Source organism: Gastrolobium bilobum, unplaced genomic scaffold, assembly GCF_033153095.1.
Source record: "Gastrolobium bilobum isolate Gb01-03AN ecotype WA unplaced genomic scaffold, APGP_CSIRO_Gbil_v1 utg5060, whole genome shotgun sequence".
Classification (NCBI taxonomy): Eukaryota; Viridiplantae; Streptophyta; class Magnoliopsida; order Fabales; family Fabaceae; genus Gastrolobium; species Gastrolobium bilobum.
In genome coordinates, this window is record NW_026899124.1 from 564757 (window position 1) to 588666 (window position 23910).

Genomic DNA, 23910 nt, shown 5'->3' on the forward strand with positions numbered 1-23910 from the left:
GATATACTATGTTTTGTTTAATGGGAATGAATAATTAGTAGCAAATGTCAAGTGTGATTGAATATGATACAAGTATGTTTGGAGTGTGATTATTGATATTTCATCTTAATGATGAATTTAGTGATTATATGTTCGATTGTGAAGAATTATGTAGACTATGAACATATGACATGGTTGTCTATGTTTATGAAAAAAAATAGTTGGATTTGTTAAGCCTTATGTATGGTAAATATATTTATAAGAAGTTGTGGTTTAAATAATTAGTTCAAGGGTCTAATATGACTTGTATTTTAAAAGGGAAGCATGTATGGTATGTATTGTACTAATAAAGAATTGTTGGAATCAATAAGTTAATGAACATTTATAACCGAAAGAATGTTGGTTACTCAAAATAATATAATAAACTATCATTAACGGTACGTTAATTATGGTACCAGTGAAAAGCAAGAGGTGTGAATCCCAGAGATTCAAACCCTGCGAGACAGACTACACGTGGATAGCTAGATTCATAGACTTCGTGAAAAACCAGTTGTAGAAATGGAAAGCATTCAGGTAAGTTTTCGGTTTAAGTGTTTTCTCCGTCTTTACTGTTCCACCATTATCAGTGGCGATTATGGTTTCTGTAAGAATATAACTGTTGTTAATATTGATACTGTGCAAAGTTGCATTCATATAGTGCATGCATATGATGTTATTTATGATATGTTACTATATGTTATGATAAGTTAATCTGATCTGATCTTTATTGGGATACCGTCCTGGAAGTATAAGTTATATTTTACGAACAATGGAAATGTGTAAGGATATGATCACGGTGTATATAAGGTATGGCCGAGGAAACTTTAGTTTTTTTATCATTATAAGTATGTTAGTAGATATGATAAGATATATTGTAAGATGATATTACGAGAACAAGATGAAAACCTAATGGGTACATAAGATATGAACAGATTTAAGATTTAGAAAAAATTACGATATAAGAACAAATAAGAATTATCAGAAAAGAAATACGATATGAAATTGTTAATATGGAATTATATGGTGTATTCTATGTTTGGTACTTGATATTTTCTTGCAGGAAGTGAACTCTTGGGTGGAGACTACTCCATAAACTCAAAGTTTATTGAGATTTATTCTCACCCCGCGTTATGGGGACATTTATCAGGTACCGCAGCTATTGCCGACCGCTCCAAGGGCAAGAAGCCCGTAGTTGAAGAATAGAGGCATAGTTATCAGATAGTCTTTTTGAGGTTGTACTAGCCTATATGTAGATATGTATATTTATGACAGTAGGATGTATTATGTATATATAGGCTGACGTAGGATTTTACAGTTATGGCATAGAGCCATCTTTTGATGCGATGTATCTATGGTTGTGGATTGTGACTGTATGTAGTTTTTGATATGTTTTGGAATTGCTGTTTATCAGGTGTGTGTATTTTGTGGGATTGTAGTCCCTGGAAAGGTTCAATTTACAGCCGTTATGTTATCCATTTTTTTGTTAAGAATAATACAAGTTATTATATTCGGGCAAATATTAGTGACTATTTATAGTTGCTAATTAATAATTAAGTAATCAAAATAAAATAGGAATTAATAAGATGGAAAGGTAATTATGTAATAGACTTTTAAAAGAAAAAATTTACGTCACTTAGTCTGTGGTAACCTATAGTGATTTAAAATAAGTAAAGTCTTCCGCTCAATTAATTAACTAAGTTAAGTTTTATGACCATAAAGTTGGGTAACAAACCGGCTCGAGACGGGGTGTTACAGAAACAGGCTCAGTCGCACACAGTCCAAGAGAACCAAAATCATCCCAAACTATTTCTGTAACATTCTATTTGCAACTGGTTTGTTATCATACTTTATGGCATTAAGCGCAGCATAAAAGTTAAATAAGCGGAAGCAACATATAACAATATTATTACCTAGATAATCATGTGCATTAATTTTTATTTATTTATCATTAATTGTAAAGTGTTATACCTATACAGAACTCTTGTTTTTTTTCCGATGACTTAATTAACAAACAAATACTATTTGAATATAGTAACTTGTGCTAATCTGAATAAAGTCTTATAGACAGCATAACAGCTATAAATTAGACTAACCAAGGATAAAATTCCACATTTTGTAAACATCCTGAAATCCAGATAAGTCTAATCCAACATATACAAAAATAGTCCAATATCAAAGGACCTAGAATCCATCCTTGGTTTCATATATATAGTGGCTCAACACCAACATTCTTATACTTAAACAGAATAGACATACATTCTTATATATCCCAAACCTCATAAGCTTATAAATGTAAAAAGGCTAACATTCCTTAACTACAGAATCTAAACATTTGATACAAACATATCTCTCAAATACAAATATCATACTATACATATACAGTAATCCCAAATCATGTTAAATATCTACTCCAGTGGTCATCTAACCATCCTGCAGAGGCATGTTGCCCAATGAGGTCTATCTTCCTGCTACTGGAGCACCTGAAATGTATGTACCCAAACGAGGTGAGATTCAACTATCTTAGTAAACTCAGGGTTTATGGAGTAGTCTCCACACATGAGTTCATTTTCTGCATGAAATGTCAGATAACAAAGCAAAACATACATCATATAAATGAAATCATACAAATAATTTTCAAGAGTTAAACCCTCAAGGATAGCCCACAAATAGTCAAACACCTTTAGAGAAGACCATTCACTTGGCACTTAACTCTACAAGGTACATCTAAGAGAATACCACTCACTTGACACTTTAACCCTTATATGCAAACACATTAACCAATCAAATAATCTAGAACACATTAAATAATCCAAAACACATCAAATAATCTAGAACACATAAGATACGTTTGGGTAAAACCACTCACCTAGAACTTAACCCTACAACATATTCCACACTAATCAAATACCTTGAGATAAGACCATTCACCTAGCACTTAACTCAACAAGGTACATATAAGAGAATACCACTCACCTAACACTTTACTCTTAGACAAAACACATTAACCAATTATAAATCAAGAACTAATCAGATAATCTTGAACACATCATATAATCATGAATACATCACATAATCCAAAACACGTCACATCATTCTGAATACATCACATCATCCTAAACACATCGCATAATCCTGAATACATCACATCATCTTAGGGTAAGACCACTCACTTGGAACTTAATCCTACAAGGAGTATCTAAGAGAAGACCACTCACATGGCACTTGCTCTTAGACTCATTTGAGAGAATACCACTCACCTGACACTAACTCCTAGACCATAAACATATCATATAGTCAAGTACCTTGGGGTAAGACCACTCACCTAGAACTTAACCCTACAAGGCATAGCTAAGAGAAAACCACTCACCTGGCACTTAACTTTTAGATGTATCTTAAGGAAACCATTCACCTAGCTCCTGAATACATAAACACACATCTAAGAGTAGACCACTCACCTAACACTAACTCCTAGATACATATGAAGGAAACCACTCACTCGGCTCCTTAAATACTTAAATACATCTAAGAGCAGACCACTCACCTAACACTTACTCTTAGATACATATGAGAGATACCACTCACGAGCACTAACTCTCAGAACACAAACATATCTACTGTCTACTTAAATCAAATCACATCATCTTATCTACTTAGATCATATCATATCATATCATCTTAACATATGTCAAATCAAACTTATACTCATATAGAGTTTATCACATATACTCACATAGAGTTCATCATATCACATTACATATACCTGTCTGATCATAACTCATATACATAAACATAATCCTATATTCACATGCTCATATCCTATATGAATGCAACTATACTAAGTATCTATATTTATCACAAAATATACACATCAGAACCATAATCCAAATGGACCATGATGGAATAAACATATAGAAGAAAACTCCTAAACTAAGAGCTTACCTCTTGAAGCTCTCAAATCAGGCTTACTTAGACTTTAAGAAACAACTTTAATGCTTCCAAAAACTAATTTTCCAATAATATATTGCTTGTCTCCAATCTATTTTACCAACCAAACATAATAAATGCCAATTAAGGCTCATATTCCAAGTATTAGCATCAAATTCCAACACTTGGCATAATCATTCAACTTACAACATTCATAATTAGGTTGGTTTCTTCCATTTACTTTTATACCAAAGATTTTCTTATAATATTTGACAAGTCAATTCATACATAATGAAGCTCAATGACTTTTACACATTTTTTTTTATTCCAAAGTGATCCAATCATCATAATACCATCCAATACACCTTAATTCTCATTGAAAATTCACAAACAACTCATCTACTTAGTTAACCTCATTATGGCCGAATGGCCTCTTGAAATTTCATTAACTCCACATGTTCTTTTATTAGTTATTTATCCATCAATCAATTCTAAATGAGCAAACAACTATCTTCCATCATCAAAATACATCATTCCACATCAAAACACAACTTCAAACTAACTTCTATAATGATTTTCTATGCATAGCCGAAATGGACTTGAAGAAGTTCATCATAAAAATTACATAAAAGTTATGCGTTTCTTACCTTGAAAGTACTTGAAACAACATCAAATGTAGCTTCCAAGCTTCACTTCAAATCACACAAGCTTCCAACTATATTATCCTCCACTTCGCAAAAAATGGAGTATCGAGACTCCTCCAAGTTTCCAAGCTTTCCAACCCCAATCAAATGATCCTTTCAACACTAAAATCATAAAGGAGTATATCCCTCATCATAATCCAAGTAAACAACCATATTAACCAACACCCAAAATCAAGAAAACCTAGAAATCAAACTTCAAGAATCAAAGGTTTAAACTAGATTTTCTTACCATAAAAGTCATCAAAATCATCAAAGAAGTATTCTTAAACCTTCAAAACATCCAAAAGCCCATCATAGCTCCATGAATACAAGCATGGTCGAATATGGAGAAGACCAAGGCTTTTTAATTGAAACTAATGGAAGATTCTTGATCTACTTGAAAATCCAAGTAAGTTTCATCAAAGGATCATAGTGTTTTATGGCTTGGAAGATGATGTTTTAGGCTTGTCTTCCTCTCCAATGAAGTCACGCAAGGAAGCTGGCCTTGGTGCTGCAATTGTCGAAGGAAAAAGAGGAATAAATGAAGCCTAGGTGTCTTAAAACTTAAGTTAACTAAATAGTTGACTTTTGACCAGAAGGCCTTCTCTTATTGGCTAATACTTTGACCTATAATATCATGAAATATAATTATAATTAGATTAAACTAAACACACTTTAAATTCATATATTTTTCTAAACTATTTGATTATTACATCAAAATCAAATTTAAGCAAAGTTTTGCCTATTTGTAAAATGGTCCATAAACTTACACATATTTATACTATGACCCACAAACTTTTCAAATAATTCCTTTTGGGTCATAATTGACTTGCTTGGCATGAATTGTGTAACGCTCGGCCGCTTCAAGAATCAACGACTATCCCCACATACTAACACGAGACTTTTCAGTGTGCTTTTCTCTCACTCGCACACTTCCTGGGAAAACTTCGCAGGAGGTCACCCATCCCATAATTTCTCCAAGTCAAGTATGCTTAACTATGGAGTTCTTCCGTTCCGGGCTACCGAAAAGTAGATGCATCTTGTTAGTATAGGTAGTACCAATTAATTCTTATAAGCTATCCCAGACTATGCAGTCTCATGCATGTAACCCCCCGCTGGAAGCCTGTCAGGAGCCGCTCCTTGTCCGTGCTTCTTTGCACCGGCGATCACTCCTCGCCCTCGTCAGCGCTCAGGATGTTACAAATTGTATCCTCACTTACTTTATCATGTTAGTTACATGATTAAATGATCCCAAATCCCATCAGAAACTTACTTAATTAATAATTTACAAAAATTGTAGTAGGCATGCATGTAACAATTCTTACTAATAGGGGAATGATATTGGATACAAAGAGAGAACTTTCAGCCAATGATCTCATCCCTTTGACAATTCTACCGTGCCAAATTTATCTGGGTATGTTATAGTCCACAAATACTTCAAGCAATAATACTAGTCAAATATAATTGAATTGGTATTAAGGTATGTTTATAACATATAAGAGAATATAAATGTTGTATTGTCATATCTAATTCACATAATGCATGGATTTCATCTCATTGGCTAGAATTAAATTATATAGACTATTCCTCTTTACATGGGGTCCATTTTTGAATCATGGTTAAAGAAAGCCTAGAATATGTTAATTTGCACAAGAAAGTGATAATTTCACCTTAGCGGCCTATATGTTGCTTAGTCATTTTAGATATGTCAACATGGATTGAATTCTTACATCATATATGGTTACAAGAGTTTTATTAACTCTAATATTTTTTTTTATATCTTGTTGAAAATCATGACATGAATATTTAGTAGTAGAAAGCAATTTCAATATACAGCTATTTAATAGAAAGTTTCATATATGTATTCCTTTGTCTAACCTTCGAACTTTATTTCTGCTTATTTAACTTCAGTGGTTTTTTTTTGTACAACTTCAGTGCTCTTTGCTTGCATTTTAAGGTGGTGATTTTTCTTTCTATTTTTAATTATTTATTTTAAAAAATACAATGTATATAACATAATAAAATTAAGGTTGAATGTTTCTCCTACAATAAAATATAAAATTATCTCCTTGAAAACAATATTATTATAGGTAGGGTCGGCAAAACGAGCCAACCCGACTCGACTCGGCCTAATCCGTGTGTAAATCAAAAAAATAAGTCGGGTTAGGGTTGGCTTGAAAAAATAAAAGAGCCAGAAAACCTAACCCAACTTGAGCCGAGTTAGGATTAACTGGCTCAAAAAACTAAATTAAATCTGAACTTGAACCGCAACTACCAGACCCAAACTAAATTATTGAACAAGACACCATCTTGGGAGAAACGACAGAGAGAAGCATAGTTTTATAGCAAAATCGCAACACACGTGCTTATCCTCGGAGATTCCGGTAAAGCCTAACCTCCTCTTGAAGATGCAACGCACCCTAAACCCTACAAAATTCACAATGACAAAATAGTCAACTATTGCACAAAAGTTCCTACCAGAGGGGAAATTCCAAAAAATAATTTCAAGAAAATGTGTGAAATACATTGTCCTTGTAGGCGTTGAGATTGCAGACATTGTGAAACTCCTTGTCCTAGTGAACCACAGTGCCATCACCGTCGACCTCGATGTTTGCTTCCTTAGTGATGTTTCTGGCGACCGGAGTCTGTTGCAAAGAGCCAAGAGCTAACTGGGGACCCTTCCAATTAATCTCAACTGTCAATCTGGAACCTTTATGTACAAAGCCTCGTAGCAGATCGCAGCCCTGGAGGCTCTTCACAGCCAGCCTCACCTCGTATTTCCTTGGCTGCCGCCACCTCCTCATCATATTAACCATCATTTCTTGTTCTTCTTTTTTCACGTGTTCTCTAAACCTTTGTTATTATCCCTTGCAATGGTAAGAAATGAAAGAAAGTGACGGCGTGGGTTTTGATATTACTTTTTTGTATTTTTTTAATTAAAAAAATAAATCCTTAACTTGTGAGCTGACCGCAAGTTGACTCGATTTTTTTTAAGCTGATTCGGGTTGTCAGCTCATTTTTGCCAACCTGCCTCATTTTTTATGGATTAAGAGCTAACCCGACAGGTTTGCTCATTTTTCCATCCCTAGTGGTAGGGTTGATAGAAAAAAAATGTTGGAGGTCATGAGTTTGATTCATATGATTAAAAAAGTATATATGTATGCATTGCTTCCCTTGGAGTCAGGAAACAATGCAAATCAAGCGAACAATATATTGGTTCCCAGGAAGCGTCAATTTTTGTTGTATTATCCTCTTGAGATCGTGTATATAATGCCACTTTTAATTTGCATTGTTTTCGTTTGACCTTTAAAAATTGCACCACTGGGATCTTCAAATTGCCTATCATTATGGTAGGCAATTGCAACATTTGGTTTGGAACTTGAGGTCATCTTTGTCACCGATTATGATTAGGGTTTGGAGATAGGATCGAATTTTTGCACAAAAATTAAAATATCTAACTATAATAACAATGATTTAATAAGAGTAAAGATTGTTGGGAAAAACTCGGTTCCCTCAAGCTCGGCTAAGCAGCCTTTGTGCGGAAGTCAATCAACAAGATCCTGATCTCGGATCTCGGCAATACCTCGGCCTGAACTTCACCAGGTCAGGCAGCGCAGCGGAAAATCAAAACGAAAAATCACAAAACAGGAGAGAGAGAGAGAGAAAGAGAGAGAGAGAGAGAGAGAGAGAGAGAGAGAGAAGAAGAAGAACACAACCAGATTTAACGTGAGAAAACCTTCTCCAATGAAGAAGTAAAAACCCACGGGACCTAGTCCGGATCAAAAATCCACTATGAAATAATGGTTACAAAGAATCAAATACACCAATGTGGTGGTTAACTCAACCTCTCCAACAATGGTGATAATCAAACTACCCTAGAGATGTTTCACTCAAACTCTCTCTAGAGATCTCTCAAATGCAAAGCATAAAGCTTTACTCAAACAATCAAATCATTTTTTCTCTCAAATTTGTTCTCTCCAATCTGACCTAGCCTCCACCACAACTAATGAGTATATATATTGGAGGTGGAAATTAGGGTTAGGGTTTTAGAAAACCCCTCAAATGGGCTTGGGCTTAGAATTGAAGGAGGAAGCCCAACAAATCTCCCCCTCCGACTTCAATGCATCGGCTTCAGCATCAACCCAGCTCCTTCACAGCAGTCTTCAAATTTTCTTGTTGGAACCGGCTTTGTCATCATGTCGGACCAATTTTGGTCAGTGTGCACTTTGATGAGTTCGAGCTCTCCACCTTCCACCACATCCCTGATCCAGTGATACCTCACATCAATATGCTTAGTGCGGGAGTGATAGGTCGAATTCTTCGCAAGATGGATTGCGCTTTGATTGTCACAACCCAGCTCGTACTTGTCTTGATCATGGCCGAGTTCCATGAGGAACTTCTTCATCCACAACATCTCTTTGCTTGCCTCAGTAGCGGCAATGTACTCAGCCTCAGTTTCGATAGTGCAACACATTTCTGAAGTCTTGATTGCCAAGAGACAGCTCCTCCGGCAAATCTCATCAAATATCCTGTAGTCGACTTCCTCGAGTCGGCGTTTCCCTCTAAATCAAAATCCGAGTAGCCTTGCAACTCGGATTTTCCTTCTCCAAATCGGAGACATAAGTCAGTCGTACCTCGGAGACTTGAAGATCCAGTTCACTGCTTCCCAGTGCTCTTTGTCGGGGTTTGACAAATACCGGCTTACCATTCCAACAGCATACGCCAAGTCGGGTCTAGTGCAAACCATTGCATACATCAAGCTTCCGACAGCGGATTGGTACGGGACCTTCATCATCTCATCTTTGTCTTCATCAGATCTCGAACATTGCTTTTGGTTCAGCTTTAGGTGTCCGGCGAGGGGGGTGCTCACTGTTTTGGCTTTGTCCATGCTGAATCTCTTCAGTATATTCTCAATATATTTCTCTTGACTCAGCCACAGTAGCTTCTTCTGTCTATCTCGGATGATCTTGATTCCGAGAATCTGCTTTGCAGGGCCGAGGTCCTTCATTGCGAAGGACGAGCTCAACGCTTTTTTCAGGGCAGCTATCCTCGATTTGTCTTTCCCTACAATAAGCATGTCGTCAACATATAACAACAAGATCAGAAAGTCTCCTGCCTCATACCTCTTCACAAATACGCAGTGGTCGACTTCAGTCTTCTCAAACTTATGATCAGTCATGAATGATTCAAACTTCTTGTACCACTGCCGAGGTGCTTGCTTCAAGCCATAGAGGCTCTTCTTCAACCGACATACCAAGTCTTCTTGGTCTGGAGCTTGGAATCCTTCAGTTTGCTCCACATATATTTCTTCTTCTAAGTCACCGTGAAGAAATGCTGTCTTCACGTCCATTTGTTCTACCTCGAGGTCCATCGAAGCCGCCATGGCTAACACGGTTCGGAACGAGGTCATTTTCACCACAGGAGAAAAAATCTCCTCAAAGTCTACTCCTTTCTTTTGATTGCAGCCTTTCACTACAATTCGGGATTTGTATCTCGGCTTTTGCCCGTTCTCTTCATTCTTAATCCTGTAGACCCATTTATTTTTCAAAGCTCGTCTTCCTTCTGGAAACTCAGTCAGCTCATAAGTCTGATTCTCGTGCAGAGACTTCTTCTCGTCTTGCATTGCCTTTTCCCTTTCTTCTTTCTCTGAGCTCGTCACAGCCTCATCATAACTCTGATCTTTCAGCAACAACGGTGTATTCATCAGATGAGTATCTTGTAGAGGGTCTTCTTTCTCGAGTTGGATATCTCGGCTGTTCTTCAGCTTGAGAACCCGGTTCATCATTCTCATCCCGGATCTCATCATCAACTCAGACCTCAGTGTCTTGGTCATCTTCAGCTTGTTGCTGATCATTATTTTCTTCATTTTATTGATTTTCTCCCCCTGCTTCAGCTCGGACATGAGGGATGAGTTCTTCTCGTCTGACAGTAACTCGGACATTGGGCTTTGAGATGTCATGAATGTTCTCATGCTCATGAAAGATCACATCTCGGCTTCTCACGATCTTCTTATTAATTGGATCCTAAAGTCGGAACCCGAACTCACATCTCGGTGAACCAAGATAAATGCATTTTTTAGTCTTTGCATCAAGTTTGGCCCTTTCATCTTTAGGGATATGCACGAAAGCTCGGCATCCAAACACTTTCAGTTGATTATAGGCCGCTTTCCGACCTATCCAGACTTCTTCTGGAATTTCTCCTTCAAGTGGCCGTGATGGTGAGAGGTTGATCAAGTCAACAGTTGTTTTGACGGCTTCTCCCCAAAATGATTTCGGCAATCCGGCATTGGATAACATGCTTCGGACCTTCTCTTCAATAGTTCGATTCATCCTCTCAGCCAGTCCATTCAACTGTGGAATCTTGGGGGGCGTCTTCTCAAGTCGGATCCCGACCTCTCTGCACTATGCATTAAATGGGCCGCAATACTCACCACCATTATCAGATCGGACCACCTTCAATTTCTTGCCAGTCTCCCTTTCAACCATAGCATGGAATTCTTTAAAGGATTGGAGTACCTGGTCTTTAGACTTCAACAAATATACCCACACTTTGCGGGAATGGTCATCAATAAATGAAACAAAGTACTGAGCTCCTCTAAGGGATCTTTCCGACATGGAGGAGACATCAGTATGGACGAGGTCAAGAATATATCTGCGTCGTCTTGGTTGATCCGATCTCGCAAAAGAAACCCGGTGCTGCTTTCCAGCTAGGCAATCTGTGCAACTCTCCAACGCTTGGTCTTTCAACCCGGTCAATAATCCTTTCTTGTTAGGATCTGGAGCCCTTTCTCGCTTATGTGGCTGAGGCGCTTGTGCCATAGCTCCAAGCTAGGTTCATCTCGGACAGAATTGGCTTCTCCGCCATTGATCTTTCCTTGCATCACGTACAAGGAGCCTTCCTTCTTACCTCGGGCCACGACCAAGTTTCCCTTGACCAGCTTCCATCTCACACTACCAAAGTACTTCACTAACCCGACATCGTCAAGCTTGCCTACCGAGATTAGGTTCAAACGCATGTCAGGAACATGCCTTACATCTTTCAACACAAGTCGGCATCCGACATCTGTGGTCAGAGTTACATCACCGACACCAACAATCTTGCTGGTCACTTGTTTTCCCATCTTCACGACTCAGAAATCACAACCTCGATAAGAGGAGAAAAAACCTTTGTGTGGAGTAACGTGGAAGGAGGCACCAGAGTCAACAATCCAGGTGCAGTCATCATATGCAACATTCAAATAATTATCCTCACCAAGGAGGAATATCTCGGCATCCGAGTTGGCAGCCACCGCAGTGGTGCTCTTGTCTTCCCTCTTTTTGGGGATAATCTGATCCGGCTTCACATAGCTGTTCTTCTCATCATTCTGCAGGGTCCAGCAGTCTGGCTTCTTGTGGCCTGTCTTTCCACAGTAAAAGCACTTCAACTCATATTTCGGGTTTGACCGACCTCTGGACTTGTCTCTTCTGTCACGACCTCTACCCCGGCTTTTGCTTCTACCCTGGGAGTCGGATTTCCCTTTGTTCTCAGCAACGTTGGCCTCAGACGTACTCGAAGTACCTCGTTCTCTTCTCCTGGATTCTTCGCCCAGGAGGCTGTCTGTCACGACATCCATCTTCAATTTTCCATCTTGAGTCGAGTTATTCAGGGTCACCACCAAAGTATCCCAGCTTTCTGGCAGCGAGCTCAACAACAGCAATGCCTGCAATTCTTCATCAATTTTCATATCAGCCTTTGATAACTGATTCACAATACCTTTGTAGGTGTTCAGATGTTCAATCATACTCATGCCGTCCTTGTATTCAAGCTTAACAAGTCGGCGAACCAGGTGTGCTTTGTTTCTGGGAGTCTTCTTCTGAATCATGGACTCCAGCTTCGTCCACAACTCATACGCGTTCGTGAATTCGGACACATGCTCAAAGAGGCTTTTATCAATATATTTCCTGATCGTGGCTACCGCCTTACGACTCAGGATCTCCCACTCTTTATCAGTTTTGCCTGCCGGTCTCTCATCAATGATAATGGGCTCATGTAGATCTTTGCAGTAGAGATGATCTTCCATCATCGGTCTCCAATATGTGAAATTGTCTGCGGTCAACTTGAACATGTCGCCATCATTGGTTATGCCACTGGTCTCCATCTCGTCTCCCTCAGAACCCGTCGAACCTGGCTCTGATGCCACTGTTGGGAAAAACTCGATTCCCTCAAGCTCGGCTAAGCAGCCTTTGTGCGGAAGTCAATCAACAAAATCCTGATCTCGGATCTCGGCAATACCTCGGCCTGAACTTCACCAGGTCAGGCAGCGCAGCGGAAAATCAAAACAAAAAATCACAAAACAGGAGAGAGAGAGAGAGAGAAGAAGAACACAACCAGATTTAACGTGGGAAAACCTTCTCCAATGAAGAAGTAAAAACCCACGGGACCTAGTCCAGATCAAAAATCCACTATGAAATAATGGTTACAAAGAATCAAATACACCAATGTGGTGGTTAACTCAACCTCTCCAACAATGGTGATAATCAAACTACCCTAGAGACGTTTCACTCAAACTCTCTCTAGAGATCTCTCAAATGCAAAGCATAAATCTTTACTCAAACAATCAAATCATTTTTTCTCTCAAATTTGTTCTCTCCAATCTGACCTAGCCTCCTCCCACAACTAATGAGTATATATATAGGAGGTGGAAATTAGGGTTAGGGTTTTTAGGAAACCCCTCAAATGGGCTTGGGCTTAGCATTGAAGGAGGAAGCCCAACAAAGATTTAGGGACGGTGAGGTGAAAACCATTTTTGTTGGGCTGGAAGAAAGATGAAAAACAAATAAGAATTTGAGATAAAAATTGGGTATCACAAAAATGTGGTTGAAATCCACTTTTATAAGCTCTTGGCCCATTTACTTAAATAATTGTCGGTGAAACATGGTCTAACCAAGACATATTGATATATAATTTTGAAAGGGGAAGAATATTGTAACAATCAATTAACGTTACTACCAATGTTACTATCAATCAATTTCACCGTTAGATTGATTATTTTCATATTTATATGGTTATGAACTTATGATTCGCTATATTTAATTTCACCTTTATATGTTTATAATTTTACATATTTAATGCTTTCACATTAAATACGAGGAATCATAATTATACAAAAAAATAAATATAACCGTTAGATCAACCTAATCGATCTAACGGTAAAATTGATTGGTAATAATATTGATAGTAACCTAATTTGTTATTATAATATCCTACCCCATTTTGATAAGGGGGTAGGATATTGTAACAACCAATTAGTGTTACTACCAATGTTACTACCAATCAATTTCACCATCAGATCGATTATGTGGATCCAACAATTATATTTATTTCCTTCTTTGTATGATTATGATTTCTCATATTTAATGTAGAATCATTAAATATGAGAAATCATAACCAAACAAAGGTGAAAATAAATATAAAGTATTAAATATGAGAAATCATAATCATACAAAGATAGAAATAAATATAACCGTTGGATCAACATAATCCATCTAACGGTGAAATTGATTGGTAGTAACATTGGTAGTAATACTAATTGTTTGTTACAATATCCTTCCCCTTTGATAAGAGGTTAAAATTATTAAATAATTTAAAAATAGAAAAAACGATAATATTTTTTTGAAATGAGGCAAAAGGTCGATGACACAAAAATAAAATGGGTTTGTATCTATCATGTCACATGACACAAATTTTTTTTTACACACACACAATATTTTGTGGAGTCCGCATTTTTTAAAGATAAAAAAGAAGAAGTTAAAACACGCAAAACAAAACTTTATAACATTACAAAATCACATCTCCTCTGCAACATAAGTGTTATAAAATCCAAAATATAAACAAAAGAAAGGAAGCTTGAGAAAATCAGGAAGGCTAGAGAGAGAGAGAGAAATCGGGTATGTCATCATCACAGGGTAATAACGATCCACGTATGCCATCAGCGGCGAAGCCGTACGTGGCTCCGCCGGTTTCCCCGCAAGACATGCCGATTGATTACGCCGGTTTCATCGCCGTCCTATTCGGCGTCGCCGGCGTCATGTTCAGGGTTTGTATTTGTAGCTCCTTTACGTTCTTCGTTCTTTGTTTTGATGGATCTTACAATCTTCGTTGCATTAACCTATTTTATTTTTTTTCGTTTTTTAATTTTTGTCTGAAATCAGTACAAGCTAAGCTCGTGGCTGGCTCTCATATTCTGTGCGCAATCCGTTGCGAACATGAGGAATGTGGAAAATGATCTCAAACAAGTTATGATGGCTATGATGTAAGTTTCTTCATTCTTATATTTCTCCAGCATTACACTTGCGTTTGCATTCTTCTCTATGAATTTCCTTTGCAGATCCACGCATCTATTTATGTGAGTCGTTATTTTAAAATGGAACCAAAAAAAAAAAATGTTGAAAATGGTTCTTACAATTGGGAGCTAGTGCATTTTCCAGAAGTGTCATGTAAGTTTATGAATTACAAACTTAGCACTTGAAAGAATACGAATTTTCTTTCTAAAATGGACCGAATCAGTAGGCTGGATCAGGAAAAATAAAAAAATGTCAGATTTGGAGGCTTACTTCTATAGCTTGATGAATTATAAGTTGAAATCAGGAATAAGGAACTTTCCCTTCTTATTCTTATTATATTTTTTAAGTTGAAAGTTTTTTATCCTATTCACATGCTTTCCAGAAATGTCTGGTATAATATCAAAATAAAGTTTCTACTCTGTCCACGTTCCAGTTTGAATTATCCTTGAGGACAAGAACCTGTGAAATAAAGATGAAACAATCTGAGGCTCAAGTCAATAATTGACTACCTCAAAGTAGAGTAGTTGAATGTGTAAAGAAGTAATTGCTCGATCATACCAAGGGGCTATATCTACAGGTTTGCGAAGCATAGTTTTCGTAGGTGCACTTTTACCTGGTCATCTCCTCTTGTAGATGAGTAATATCTTAATAGGATGAGGATTGATACTTGATTAGATTAACTTTCGATAGAAATTGGATCATGATAAGGATTGATGTTTGATGAAGACTTTCTAGATGTTTGGCTGAGCTAATGGATGACTTTTATACCAGGCCTCACTGATATGGGTATAGTACACTTGAATCATGTATTCTGTATTCAATGGAAATCCTTCATCATCTAACAGGCATTAGTTCCTTGTTGTATCTAGTTTCTAAATTTCGGAAGATTTGTCTAAACTAGTTTAAATCAAAATAATAAGTCATGTGATCAGAGTTCTGAGTCTGCAGTCCAGGATGTTGTTCTTTCCTAATTAGCATTCAAAGCATGTAAAAACTTGCCTTTCTGGGCTACAGATGCTGTACGAAGATTAGGTCCGGCTTTTTTCGTTGTCTGTTGAAGTAGTTACATCTGGTCCTTGCTAAAGGGTTGTGTTTCAGGCGTAGCATTTATCTTTTTTGTCTCAAGTATATTTCAAGAGGCTGTATTGCCATGATTCTCCCTTCCACTAGACGATTTTGCATTGGCTGGTTTGCCATGAATGAACCATCATGTATCTTTTGTGTGGCCTGTCTTCCAGCAGTGTTCACACAAGATTGATTTTTCTTTTGTTGGGAGTGTGGCTGATTGAGCTGATGTCCCTTAGCTACCACGGCTGAGCTCTCTGAGTAGAGTTTCCTAACCTGATTTTCTTCCTACTTTCTCCCTTTTTACCTTAAAATAGACTTCTTGAACCTTTGGTAGTGGCTTTGTTCTAAGAATGCCCAATGCACTTCATCAAGGTTCTTATTAAGTCCAAGCAAGAACTTGTAGATCTTGTCTTTCGAAACAATATTTTTGTATTGCTTGCTGTCTTTAGGGAACTTCTGCTCGATTTCTTTGTAAATGTCAAGCTGCTCAATATCGAGTAACGTTGAAATATTTGGTGATAGTGGAGTCACCTTGTTGCAGGTCATGAAGCATGCTCTTGATTTCAAAGAAAGGGGAGGTGTTATCTACATTTGATTAAGTCTCCTTTACTGTGTCCCAGATCTCTTTAGCAGTGTTGTAATACATGAAGTTTTCTCCAATCTTGTTGGTCATTGAGTTCAACAGTCATAACATCACCAGGTTGTTCTCGAGTCTCCATCTGTGGTGGTTGAAATAATCTTTCTCCAGTTGTTTGGAATCACCATATGTAATATTCCTTTTCCTTTCCTTGGAGAAATATCCAAACTGATCTGGGCCATTGAATGAAGTTCTGGCCAATGATAGCAAGGAATGGACCTTCATTCGAGTTGGTTATGGCAGTTCTACCAATCTCTGATTGGGATATCATCTCCAAGGTGCTGCTCTCCTGGTCGTTTGCCATTCATGAATAGGGCTACGATGGTCGTTGCTGAAGCAATGATGGAGGTGGTCAAATTGCATGGTTTGATACCATGAAGAAAATATTGTATTGATCCTCATTCTCTTGATTACAAGATGGCACTATAAATAGGGCAAAGGGAAAATCCCGATGCACAAGACTCCCCGACTTTGCAACGGTCAGGGTGTGGATCGACTATACGCAGCCTTACGACCTTACCCTTGTATTTTTGGCAAAGAGGCTATTTCCTAGACTCAATCCTGTGACTTTTCAGTCATGAAGGAACAATAGCGGACTAGCGGTATAAATTGGGAATTAGGAAAAAACTGTATACTAATCTCAGCCTAAAACATAGGGGAGGTAATAGGAGCTAATAAGCACACCTAGCTGTACACAAAAAAAAAAAAGATTTTGTCTGCCACTGTTCCTAAAAATCAGGAGCTGATCACCAGCAATCCCCAATTTGATCTAGATTATATTAATAATACATCCCACTTTTAAGCATAAAATAAAAAAATCATGGCTATTTAGTTGCAACAAACTCAAAAGACTAAATAAAAAATTTAAGGCAGCCTCAGAAATCAACACTTCAGATGAAGCTAAAGATGAGGCTTAATCAGTATATCCCCTCAAGACGAAGATGTTGCATCGGTGTAAAGCTTCAAGAAATAGGACAAAAAGTGTCAAGTCAAAAGTGTTGACAAGCAACACTAAGGTATTAGTAAAACGCAAAAAGCAAAAATGTGGATTCCCTAACAAAGATTAAACTTAGTGAATGTTAAGGAACAATATAATATAAAATAATATAAGTGTCTTCACCTAACAACTTAAGCTGTTGGGTTAAAATTGTTTTTTATATGGTAACAGAGCCTGTGACCAAGTGGTCACGAGTTTGATTCTCACTGCCTCCGTCTTCTAATAAAAAATTTCAGTACACACGCTTCAATCCTAAAACGATTCTTGGTGTAATGGGCGTGTGCTTTATCCATGTTTCAATTCCTAGAAGAGTTGTTGATATGGCGGGCTTGTGTAAGTTGTCCATGGGTCAAAAGTAAGGTCAGATTAGTACATAGCCCGAGTCCAAATTAATGCCAAGTTATTCTTGGCCTATTTTAAAGAGAATGATAACTCTGCTATAAATGGAGATTGGGCTTGTAAGCCCATTCATCTATCTGAATCAAGTGGCCCAAAAACAACTTGCATTGAAGACAGGGTTAAAGGGCGACACAAGGAGGATGACCTCGTTCATCACCAACATGAGTTTGTCGCTAGGAGCTTCAATGACAACGGAAGCAAGAATGGATGGGAGTTTGGAAAAATGGTGGGTTGTAGTTGCGTCCAGATTCATGTTGTTCAACTTTCATCTGGTTCATAGATAAACACCACACTACTCTCTCCTGCAAAAGGTAATTCGATCGAAGGACATCAAGATGAAATTGTTCCCCAATTTTTTGCATTTACTGACTTCGATTTTTCCATTGGGCAAAACTTGACGGAGAAACACAAACCTCTTGAGGCTGATTCAAATGATTTCGAGGGGGTCACCACAAATCTGAACAGCGCCGCTGACATGCTTCTCTTTCATCCTCGCAGAGCACCAGGCAGCGACTGCCATAAGCAACAACATTCAGAACCATTGCTGGAATTTCAGAATCCCAGCTTTCATTAGTATAAACGAGACTCCATCCAATGTTGTGATGAGGGCAGCACGTTCCAAGTTATAAGAGATTGGGGTTACTGTGATTTAATGATGACTATTACGAATCAAGACAACCCAGCCAAGACAGTGTGGGAAAAATCTTGTATCTGCACAAAGACATGGAAACATTCTTTTTTGCAATTGATAAAGTTGCCTGATATGCTAGATACAAATACAAGGTATATTGTCCATGGAACTGTTGTTTTGGTATGTGAAATATTAAATTGCGGGCCTTCGGATGAGTTTTCAAAATTAAAGCGTTGAATTTTATATTCATGGAGAAATTGATTATTATGTTCATGGAAAAATAGTGGTGCTATGCAGCAAGAAGTATACCAGTGGGTATATGAAACAAACTATGACAACTTCTTGCCAATAGCGAATATCCTACTAAAAGCTGGTCAGACAAAGGAAGTTGAAGAAAGACTATGTGATCCTAATGGATGTTCTTACTCTTCAATCAATTGGTCTTTATATTTCTAACGGTGGGACCCCGGAGGAGAGATTTTTCATTGGTGACCTCACCTTGAGGACAAGGTGAATGATTTTTAGGGGGAGTATTGTTACGACCCCTAACATTAAGGCGTTCAGTCGGTATGAGGTTAGTTATAGGAATAATAACATGTTAGTTATGGGAATAATATTCCCTTTTTTTGTTATGAATGTGTTTTGTGAGCTGAGGCTAAAGTTATAATATAGAGGGTAAGGAATAGTTGCAAAGGGGGCATGTGGGATATCTTGGGACTTGAGCATTGGGAGAGTCCAGGCGCTTTATAATTCTCCTGGGTTTAGGATGGAACCAAAAAAATAACACTGAAATTATAGAGATAATGAAGGCATTGCCTCTTTTTACATACACTAATATGCAAAAAATAAACCCCAAGAAACCTCAACTCCCCCTCAAAGTCAACATACCTAGGCTTTAAGAGTTCCCTGGAGGCCCCAAATTCCCCACTAAACCAATACACAATTCATGCCTCCTCACTACAGACACTCCCCTCCCTTTTATCCTATCTACTAAGAACCTTCTAGAATATTTCCCTAACTAACTAACTAATTCACTAATTCCTTCCCTTTTTAAGCCTATAGGCCCATCAATATTCCCTTTCCAAAACTCACATTGTCCTGAAGGTGAAGAAAGAGGATAGGTGGTGTGATAGAACTTCCACTGGGATCCCATTGTTTGAAGCATTTTGACCGAAGCTCTTGACTGCTTTCAATTCTGGCAATGATAGTATCACATATCCGCAGTTCGTTGCGTATGTCGACCCACCTTGTACAAATCCATGTCTCTCATTCCTTCCATTTCAGTTCAGTTCCCCTCCCCAATTCGTTCCTTTTCTTGGATTAAGGCCACAGCTTTCTGATAGGAGTTTGGTCCATTAGAAGTCAAGCCCACCTCATTGTCATTATTTCCTCCTATTGTGAATTTCCCCTTAATCAGTTATGATCCCTTTTGATAGGAGTTGGGCCCATTATAAGTCAAGTCCACCTCAGTGTCATTATTTCCTCCTATTGTTCCTGATTGTATCATGGGTCAGGTTATTAATGCTGGTTGTGAATGACCCACTCCAATTGAATTAAGCCCACTTGTTCCACGGCCCATAATCCCACTCACCCATCCTAACACTGTCTCCCTCTCCTTCGTTGATACCTCCTGAATCATCTTTTACTTGTGCTTGCTGCTACTAGGTTCGTCAATGTCTTCTTCTTTCTCTCCTTCTTCGTATCCTTGTGGCTGTTTTTCTTCTTGTTCTTGTTCTTTTGTTTTTTTCCGCCTCTTTTTTTGCAACTGCTTCTTCCTCTGGTCTTTCTTCTTCTGTAACCTCTGTTCTTTCTTCTATTCTTTGTTGGTGTGTACGACTCCATTCAGCCACAACATGAAGACGGATCTGCGATCTGAGTTTCTCTTTCAAAACCATTAGCTCTACTCTTTGGTTGTTGGAAACATTCCCTCCTCTATTTCTCTCATTACCGTCATTATTCCCCGCTCTTCTCCTCGCATCAACACCTGCTTCATGATTATCAAGCCTCGTTAATGCTTCCAGAACCGTCTCACAAAGTTGACGAAAGCTCTCTTCCTTTTCACCCATTCGCTCTTCCAAACGATCAAAGCTCTTCTCCACATTAGTCAATCTGTGTTCCATTTTTTCCCCCTTTTTTCCTTTTTTAAGATCTGGACCAAAGAGCACTCCTAGGATTGTAGTGCTTTGATACCAAATTGATGGAACCAGAAAAATAACACTGAAATTATAGAAATGGAGACATTGCCTCTTTTATATACACTAATATAGAAAATAAACCTCAAGAAATCTTAACTCCCCCTCAAAGCCAACATACCTAGGCTTTAAGAGTTTCCTAGAGATCCCCAAATTTCCCAATAAACCAATACACAATTCATGCCTCCTCGCTACACACACTCCCCTCCCTTTTATCGTAATAACTAGGAACCTTTTAGAATATTTCCCTAACTAACTAACTAATTCACTCATTCCTTCCCTTTTTCAGCCCATAGGCCCATCAGTTTATCTTTTCTTTTTTGCACTTTTGCTATTTCTCTTTGTAATCTGCCATTGCTGCAAGCTTGGCTGTTACCTTTCATTTTTCAATAAATATTAGTAGTTTCCTTTTTTTACTACTACTTTCCATTTCTGTTATTCAGGTCATATAACTTACATGTCCTTGATGTTCATTGTTAGAAATTCAGATAATAAAATATTGGATATCGCTTCAAAATATGCTCTACACTGCAATCGTCTTATTCTGTTATCTTTCTAGCATAGCATAGAGAATTGGCTTCATTGAAATTTATTTCCTACTTTATTTCTGATACATCATAGATGACAATTACTTAAATTCCAAGCCTCTATCAATAGGACTCAGGACAGCAGTCAGAGATGGAGATCACTTGTTTAAGGAGTCCAGCTACCATTGCAACCTTGTTTTAGGAGGGCAGTTGTTTTATGTGAAGTATTAGTGATACGAGAGCTTAAGAAAATTGTAGGATAGTAATGTCCTTTTGTTTTGGAGCTAGCATTTGCTAGCTAGGGATGAGGGATTTTGACCTGGTGGACCTTTGATGGAAATCCAGGTTACCATAGAACGATCCTCTATGGTCAAAGTGGACTCCAAAGAGTCAACGATGCTGTTATCACGCCCTGATCCAACAGCTGTGGTTCATCAATCAGGCTTAGGTTCCTGTCTCCTTTGAACTCTAGTACACAGGTACTAGCCCGCATAATATATCCTGTTCAAATAAGGTCATCTAGAATAGTAATGTCTAAAGTACAAAATTCTGAATTGCACTTCATTAGTTATATTACATTGATGAGAGAAATAATGGAGAGTTTGGTAACTTAAAATCAATTCTTGCTCTCTGAGAAGTAATGTTAATCTTGGATTACCATAATCTTAGGTGAAATTATATGATGGTGATTCTGGTATTTTATTTCTCTTCATTTCTTCTCACATCTGTAAATATGATATGTGTGGCATGTAATGGTTTGTACTAAATTTTCAAGTAATATAAATTTCACGTTTCTTCACTGTCAAAACTATTGACTTGATGTTACTCTGAACCCCAGGTTTTCCTTAATGGGATTGATGACAATCTACTTTGGACCTCCTAGACCCGGCAAGCAAAGTTGAGATGTCAAGTGTTTGAGGTAGAAATGCCCTTTTTGTGGGGTCTTTTCGGGAATTAAACCAACAAACTTCAGAGGAAGTTTAAGGTCATTAGGAGTTTCTCATTTCTTTATGTGGCTTTTCATTTGGCTGTACTGAAGATGCTTGCGAAGACTGGATACCGGTGTATTTAGACAATTTGATGTTATGAACATTAAACATTAAAGATAGATTAGTTTAGAAATATGAGGAAAGCGATACAATTAAGCGGTAAGTGGGATATGTCCGTAGTTTTGTTATAAAATGCATGTAAAGTGCATCGTTCCTGCTGTTAAAAAAAGAACCTGCAAAAATCAGAAAATATATTCATACGGTAACAAGTTGGTCGCTATTAACTTAAAGCCACATGTTGTATGTCAAATATACTTCTATCGACGGTGAAATGCAAAAACAACCTAATGAAAAATTATTCGAGTAATCCTAAAATGCCAATATTTTTTAATTATTTTTATTGTGATATATGATTTGTTTCTTTGGTGGGTAGGATATATGTTCCAAAAATAGTTGCATGATTTTTTTTGGTTATACCGAGTTTAATTATTATTTTTGAAGCGTGTCAACCTTTCTGGTATTTTCATAAATTTTAATTCTTTTGAAATGACTATATATATATATATATATATATATATATATATGGTCAGGATTATTTTACACTAGTGTAAGTTATACTCTCAATATTATCTGTTGATTCCATTTATATCTAACAACTCAAATTTTTTAGTAATGTGAGTCATTAGATACAAGTGGATCAATGGTCAAGATTGAATGTAAGACTTCTAACTCTTACACCGGTGTAAGAATATCCTGTCCTATATATATATATATATATATATATATATATATATATATATATATAGGATCCTTTACCAGTGTCAAATTTAAAGTTTGACATCTCATCTGATAGCCATTAGATCAAAAAAGATCAATGGTGTCACATGCTTACAAATCAGAGTCGTTGATTTTTTTTGATCTAATGGCTATCAGATGAGATGTCAAATTTCAAATTTGACACTGGTGTCAAAGAATCCTACTTCTCTATATATATATATATATATATCAAAATTATTTTACATTATTATAAATTATATTTTTAATATGTTCGGTTTAAAATTTTTTAAACTTGTTTAGTAATTTTAGTTTGACAAAATGTAAGTAAATGATATACATTTATGGAAAACAATTAGAATTTGATTTTTGAGGTAGAATCATAAATGATGAAAGAAAAATCAAATGTTGGTGTAAATAGATTAAAATAGGCGTACTAGTTAGAAAACAAAGATATGTATGTAATTTTTTAAACATATTCTTTGTTATTGTTGGTTGATAAGGAATCGATAAGAATTTCTTTAAGTCAAATCACTCTTACATGATTAATAACTTGAAAGTCACTCTGGTAAAAAGAAAACCCTAGACTCTGTTAGGGTTTGGCGGCGGCCACATGCAACATGGGAGAGGGCTAGCCTACGACGAACAAGGGCGGTGCAAGACAAAGAGATAGATAAGAGGAAGACAGATGTGATGCTGTATTGCACTGGAGCCTGTATTGGTCCTGGTTGATTTCCACTGGAGCCTGT

The 23910-nt window shown here is 37.3% G+C and overlaps 1 protein-coding gene across 1 annotated transcript; it reads left to right on the top strand.

Annotated features, from left to right (window-relative positions):
* The first annotated feature begins 14498 nt into the window (after positions 1-14498).
* Positions 14499-22660, top strand: LOC133287498 (protein Asterix). The gene is made up of 3 exons (XM_061485128.1): positions 14499-14700; positions 14816-14916; positions 22237-22660. The coding sequence occupies exons 1-3, from the start codon at positions 14554-14556 to the stop codon at positions 22298-22300; spliced, it is 312 nt and encodes a 103-aa protein (XP_061341112.1). The 5' UTR covers positions 14499-14553; the 3' UTR covers positions 22301-22660.
* The last annotated feature ends 1250 nt before the right edge of the window (positions 22661-23910 follow it).